The 7060-nt window shown below is 43.0% G+C and overlaps 1 protein-coding gene across 2 annotated transcripts; it reads left to right on the top strand.

The window, feature by feature from the left end:
- The first annotated feature begins 324 nt into the window (after positions 1-324).
- On the top strand, positions 325-6139 carry LOC143523509 (uncharacterized). Of its 2 annotated transcripts, none has more exons than XM_077018001.1 (8): positions 325-762; positions 2286-2459; positions 2618-2776; positions 3692-3835; positions 4353-4469; positions 5023-5157; positions 5297-5440; positions 5591-6139. In XM_077018001.1, exons 1-8 carry the CDS (start codon positions 607-609, stop codon positions 5828-5830), a joined length of 1269 nt encoding a protein of 422 aa, XP_076874116.1. In that variant the 5' UTR covers positions 325-606; the 3' UTR covers positions 5831-6139. The 2 variants fall into 2 exon arrangements, with proteins under 2 accessions (XP_076874116.1, XP_076874117.1); XM_077018002.1 differs by lacking the exon at positions 325-762 and adding an exon at positions 774-1139.
- Positions 6140-7060: the final 921 nt, after the last annotated feature.

The following is a 7060-nucleotide window of genomic DNA, read 5'->3' as shown; positions in this document are numbered from 1 at the left end:
ATTTTCATGTAATTGTGTGTGGTTTGACCCAAAAATGACTGATTTATGACGAGTTAAACACAGAGGTAAATTGTGAAAAAGGCAATTCGGATTTTGATAAATTAACATGGGAGCTAATGGGGCAGTTTTCTGTGCCTAGTGCCAAACAAATGCTCATAACTCTAAAACGAATTGATCAAATGATTAGATATCCCGGCGTGCCAGAAAGGACAAGATTCTCTCCCATTAAAAATTTAAATGGAGCTTCTACATGAAGGCCTAAGGATTTTACAGCAGTTTATCCAGGAGAGTTTTGATCATTTTTCATGCCTGCACACACTCTAACTCACACTCTAACTAGCAGTTGTAATTGGAACGTCTCTCACGTGATAAACGAGGGATTACGTAGAGATTCCACGCGAGTATTTGTGAGGTCGTTGTTAGGGTAACTATCGCCTTGGTAACTGTAAACTGATTAACCTATATAAGTTCGCTAGCTAGTCAGATGACTCATATACGCGCCATAACGTGTGTAAGAACATCGATCATTGATATTGTTCATTGATATTGATCATTGATATTGTTCATTGATATTGTTCATTCAGAACAAACAACCTTAAGTTGATTATGGACTACAAGACAATGTTCCGGGATGTGCTGGTGAGGTCTCAGACCTACGAGAAGGAGCTGCAGCAGCTGGAGGCCAGCAAGCACCGAGCCCTGGAGGAGATGCAGCAGATGTTCGAGGCCGAGCTGGAGGAGACGACGCACGAGTTGGACCAGGTGAGGGCGCTGTGGTGCCGACGGCTCGGCCGCACGGCCACGTCCGTCTCCCGTCTCTATAGTTGCCAGGTTCGCGGTTTTCACGCCAAAAATTCTGGGGTCGCGGGGTGCGGTTTTTTGGGCTACTTTTGAGTTGGGCCACCGCGGGAGTTACAAGTCAACACAAAGAATCGATCGCGATATAATACTTAATTTGTCCCCATTTTAAACACTCGCCACCCAGCCGTCAACAACTTTTGGCTTTGGGCTAGTTTAGGCTGCTGGAGGGCGGGATATTTTTGTAGGACCTGGCAACCCTGCCCGTCTCACGTTTTCTTGAACCGTCCACCTAGTTGCGAAAACGTTCAGACTCCGTGTTTGGCTTGCAGCTCTGCTGGGTGTGTTATTGTAATCGGATATGTGACATCTGTAATGTAATAATGTATCACATGAAGTAGTTACTTGGATTTCCCCGCATGATGATGATTGAGCCGCGGCCATTTTCCTCCGCTCGCTGTCTAAGCGGTCGGTGATCAAGCGCGCTGTAATAAATCGCTGTTTTCATCGGTTTGTAGGAGCTTCTTCCCACAGTTTTGGTAATACAGTATGGCAATTGAATGAGCGCTTTCTCTCATCCCGTTTACTTCGCGTTTGGACCGTTCAAAAACATCGTTGGGCTGTTCAAAAGATATTAATAGATACGTGGACGGTTACATTATATTCTTGTTTATTGTTTCCTGAAGTTTAATCCCAGTCTGTACAGTTTAAGGTAGTTTTTTAAGGGTCCCAAGACAACGTGTTGGTCCGATGAACCATGATCACGGAAAAGAAATACTAGCTACGTGCTGAAACTAGAGCACATTTCTTGATCACAAGATTTCCTTTTGTTTTAGGTTAATTGCATTTAAAAAATTTAAATGTGAATATATTTGGACTGGCTTGATCAAATTTGACAATTAAGGCATCTTTTTTGTTATATTGTGCTGCATCTAATAAAACTATTTTAAATGTGATTAAGTAATGTTGAAAAAAATGTCCAAGTCACTACATGAAGGTGATGCTACGCTGTAATATTTATTTTGGAGATGTGTGCCACATTGTGTCAGTGTTGAAAATAAACATCTGTTAGTCTAAGTGGTTTTAGTTGAATAGAGAGCTCTGGGTAATGTATTGTACTGTGCAGGAGTGCTTTCAAGTCTGTGTTGGTAATGAGTGAGTGTTTCCGCTTTGCCCCAAGTGTTCTGCTGAGTGGTCCGTAGAGCAATTAGCAGCAGAGACAATATACACTTTGGTTGTGTTTGCTTTGGTATATAGAGCCCTCATTGGGCTACAAATCCAACTATCGTATACACTGAGGGTCCCGAAAGGTTCGTCCAGCATGTATGTTTACTTCGGAGTTTAGTACTGTCATGTGATCATTCAAGATCAAGGTCTCCAAGAAGAACAGACCCTTAGGAAAATGTGTAACACTTGGAGGGTCCCTTGACTGCCGACTGCTTAGTTTGTGCCATGGTACCAGCAGGGTGTTTCTCTCTTCTCCCCAGTGCCGTGACAAGTTGCAGCAGCAGGAGCGCGAGTTTGAGGAGACTAAAAATCAAATGGAGGCGGAAAGCAACTTTGAGCTGGAGGAAATGCGCGCCCAGTACGAGTGCAGGCTGCGCGAGGAGGAAGAGAAGCACTACTATCTCGTGGACACGGCGGCATACAGAAAGGTCAAGGTTGGTGGCGTCTTTCACAACCCTGCGCTCGTATATTGTTTCCATCACGCATCCCCACTCGTTTTTGTTTTAAAGGCCGGGGGGAATTTCTGGCCTTTCTTTGCGTGAGCCACGGCTTGACGTGCCTCTGTGTCTCTCTGTTGATGTGAATGGTGCAGATTATTGACCTGGAGAACAAAATCAAGAACAAGAACCTGGAGATCAGTCAACTAATGGAGTATAAGCAGAAGCTGCAGGAGGATGTCCAGTCACGGGACAAGGACATCGTGGCCCTGAAGTCGGAGATCCAGGAGAAGGACATGATCATCCAGGACAAGGTGGGGGGTCGTGCAGGCACCACAAGGCCAGCAAAGCTACTGACATTTTAGTGTGCACCACAACTGTTTGCCATTATTTGTTGAGGACCTGGCTGTTACTAGAGGGCTTGAAAAGCAATTAATACAGCCGGAAGCGCTTAACGAACAGACCTCCGAAGGTCTTGGCTCCGAGACCTGTGCTGTGATTTTTATAGTCGATTGGCTTTGTAACTTTCTCGAAATCAGAATTGGGTTTTTCACAATTTGCCTCTGTGCTCGTTCAGGCACCACACACACACACACGCATACATACACACACACACACACACACACACACACACACACACACACACACACACACACACACACACACACACACACACACACACACACACACACCTCTCTCATACCCACTCCACACATACATACATACGTCTCTCACAGACACACACACACACACACCTCTCATACAAACTCCACATACACACAGACACACACATACATACACCGCACTTAGACTTAGACAATCTTTATTGTCATTCATTGTACACAGGTGTACACAGAATGAAATTTCGTTGCATTTAAGCTCGCACGGAGTATACAGAGGAAAGTTATTGATAGTATCACAGAATTTAGATATAAAACATATCAATAGATTTTTTAGTAACCCAGGTTTAAGATTTAAGATTTCAAGAATGTGACCGTTGGCATCATCTTTCAAACCCTCTAGCATTTCCTTCAGGAAATGCAAATCTAGTTTTATTGATGTAAATCAGTGGCATATTTATTTTGAGGATAAAAAGCACATATTGTACATGCATTACAAAAATGTGGTTTACTAATGTGGTGTCTTTTATTAAGCTAACCACAAGATATTCAGAAGTGAGCTGTGTACTGTATTGGGCAGTAGATGAGAGGGGGTTCTGTTCCCTGCAGGAAACACACATTCAGGACTTGGAATGGAAGTACCAGGACCTGGAGAAGACTAAGATTGAACTGGATGAAAACCTTAAACATCTGAAGACCCAAATCGAGCCGAGAGAGATTTACCTCAAAGAGACGGAGAAAAAGATCCGGGAGGTAGGAACTGTGTTTCATTATACACAAACTGAATGGATCTTGTCCAGGTCTCTGTGAGAGTCACTGCATTTAATTAACGTCATTTAATTAAAGTAATTCTCTTTTTGAGAGAATCTTCAAGCACCCTTACTTCAGACACCTTATTGGAAACCATTACAGTATATGACTTCCACAGAACCAGAAAATAATTAACATGCATTTATGCAAAAATTTACACATAGTATTTGAATATAGCAGACGTGGTGTATTAATGAGTAGTAAGTGTTAATGAGGGACGTGGTGTATTAATGAGTAGTAAGTGTTAATGAGGGACGTGGTGTATTAATGAGTAGTAAGTGTTAATGAGGGACGTGGTGTATTAATGAGTAGTAAGTGTTAATGAGGGACGTGGTGTATTAATGAGTAGTAAGTGTTAATGAGGGACGTGGTGTATTAATGAGTAGTAAGTGTTAATGAGGGACGTGGTGTATTAATGAGTAGTAAGTGTTAATGAGGCTGTTTTTGGTGTTTTTGTTAGATGACGGCTGCGTTGAAGCAGTACAAGTTGCAGAACATCCAGCTACATGTGAGCAATGATGAACTCAAGCGGATACTGAAAGCCAAAGAAAAGGAATTGAACACAGAGAGGCAGAAGGTGAGTGTAGCCAGGCCTCCCAGGGGGAGTGTAGCCACGCCTCCCAGGGGGAGTGCTGCCACGCCTCCCAGGATGTCACACCGCAGTTAAACCCAGGTGTCCGGTGCCACACACCTGCATTCATCTTGCTTGGGACTCTTGCATGCTGTAAAAATGTTTTGCAGGCTTAATTTGGACCATACTGGATGTGTGTGTGTGTGTGCTTGTGTTTGTGTGTGTGTGTGTGTGTGTGTGTGTGTGTGTGTGTGTGTGTATGTGTGTATATGTGTGTGCATGTGTGTGTATGTGTGTGTGTATATGTGTGTGTGTGTGTGTGTGTGTGTGGGTAACCTAGGGCAATAAGTTAGAGTGGTGCTTCTGTTTCTGTGTTTGGCCTTGTTTCCATGTTAATTTCCTAATTCAGACTTATAGACTTGCCTTTGTTATTTTTATTGATGTGATACGTAATTTATGCAAGAAAGTACTTTACAATTCCCCCCACCACACACACACACACACACACACACACACACATGCAGACCAAACCCTGCCTATAATAGCTTTGATTTCCCAGGTCAAGAACGGCGAGACCCTGGGCTGCAGGATAAAGACGGACATCATTAACTGCATTAGGGTATTACAAGAACCAAAGAAGTTAAAGGAAACTGTCCGCAAGCTGTATGAACATCATGTTCAAGGATCTGATGTGGTGAGATGAACACACAACACACACACACACACACACACACACACACACACACACACACACACACACACACACACACACACACACACACACACACACACACACACAGCTCAGACCATTCATGTCTGGTTTTTGTTTACAGTGCCAGGAGGAGAAAGTCAGTGCAGACGTCCAGTCTGAGTTCCGCAGGCAGAGGGATTATCTCGAGAAGAAGGTGGCATCCCTGACCAGGAAGCTGGCTGAAAATGAACAAAAGCACAAATCACGCTATGACAAGCTCGCGGAGGTAGCGCCGACTTCTCCTTTAGTGTTGGCTTCCCAGTCCTGTTTCTTAAATGGGATGATCTCCAACGACTTTCTAAGACGTATTTTAGTTACTGCACGTGGTAGTCTGTGTCTGAGTAGGAGTGACCGTCTGCTTTTGCTCGCCACGCAGGAGAACTTCTTGCTGATCAGGGAGATCAATGAGCAGCGGTTGGCCCAGGATCACGTCAAGAAGCAAACGCGTGCCATCCAGACTCAAGCCAGAGGGACCTTGTCCAAGAGCTCCACCCACCACAAGAGTAAGTGGAAAAAAATGGGGGCAGACAGCTGTTTTGTTATGACCAATGTAGTTCTTACAACTAACATTTCTCTCATCCTACACATACTAAGACTTTCTCATACTTTGTATTAGCGGCATAATTCAAGGATGTCTTTTCAACACTGGAAGGTGCTATTTATATGGCTGTATTATTAGCAGCGTAACAGTCAAAGGCTGCTTATATAAAAACTCCCCCCTTCCAGTATCTTACTTTTTGATTCGTTGTCACCCTGTGACCACAGCAATGGCAGAGAGGGCAGTTACGCAGCTGACCTCGGAGGACAAGACCGAGCAGAAGATCCAGTTACGGCGACCCAAGATCGAGAGGCTGAAGCTTCGTGGCCAAGGCCTTTCTCCGCCCCTCCCGGCCCTGTCGCCTAGCACCAAACTGCCCGCCCTCAAACTGCCCGCCCTCAAACCGTGAGCACCGTCCACATCAATTCCACAGCTTCAGATGTGGACGCCAGAATTGTCATTTTATTATTGTTCTTTTTTTATTGTATAATAAAAACAGTGCTTGCAATGGTATGATTTTGGTACAGTTTATTTCTAGATTGCAGATTGCAAACTGGATTTCTAGACATTCTTATACTGAAATATGTAAATATACAGAATTTTTAAATAAAGGCAAGTCTAATATATATATAATTTATAAAAATATAATATCTAATATATAAAAATGTATAACTAATATTAATTCTAACAATAGAGGAATGTTCTGAATAATAAAATAGTACGAATTTCAGTAAATAGTGCATATTTACTCTCGGAAACGAGAACCAGCAGGCTTGCCTGAAACGCTACTCCCACATGATGACAAGCTCAGTTTAGGAAAAATTGAGGCCTCTAAACTTCCTCCAACTTAATGAGGACAAAACAGAAGTTCTCCTCCTAATCTAATGCTTAATCTCGCAGACTATCCCATTACACCTGGCTCAGTAGCCAAAAACCTAGGCGTCATATTCGACTCCGACCTATCATTTGATAAATACATAGATAATACTACTAGGATAGCTTTTCTACATCTCCGCAACATTGCCAAATTAAGAAATGCATTATCACAGGATGATGCAGAAAAATTGGTGCACGCCTTTGTTAGCTCCAGATTAGACTACTGTAACTCACTACTGTCAGGATGTTCAAATAGGAATCTAAATAAACTTCAAATAGTTCAAAATGCCGCAGCCAGAGTTCTGACCAGAACTAGAAAATTTCAGCATATCAGACCAGTCCTATTAGTCTTGCGTTGGCTCCCAGTTAAATTCCGTATTGAATTTAAAATTCTTTTAACTTATAAAGCACTGCACGTGCTTGCTCCTGAAT

Source organism: Brachyhypopomus gauderio, chromosome 9, assembly GCF_052324685.1.
Source record: "Brachyhypopomus gauderio isolate BG-103 chromosome 9, BGAUD_0.2, whole genome shotgun sequence".
NCBI lineage: Eukaryota > Metazoa > Chordata > Actinopteri > Gymnotiformes > Hypopomidae > Brachyhypopomus > Brachyhypopomus gauderio.
This window is presented reverse-complemented; position numbering and strand designations above follow the sequence as displayed.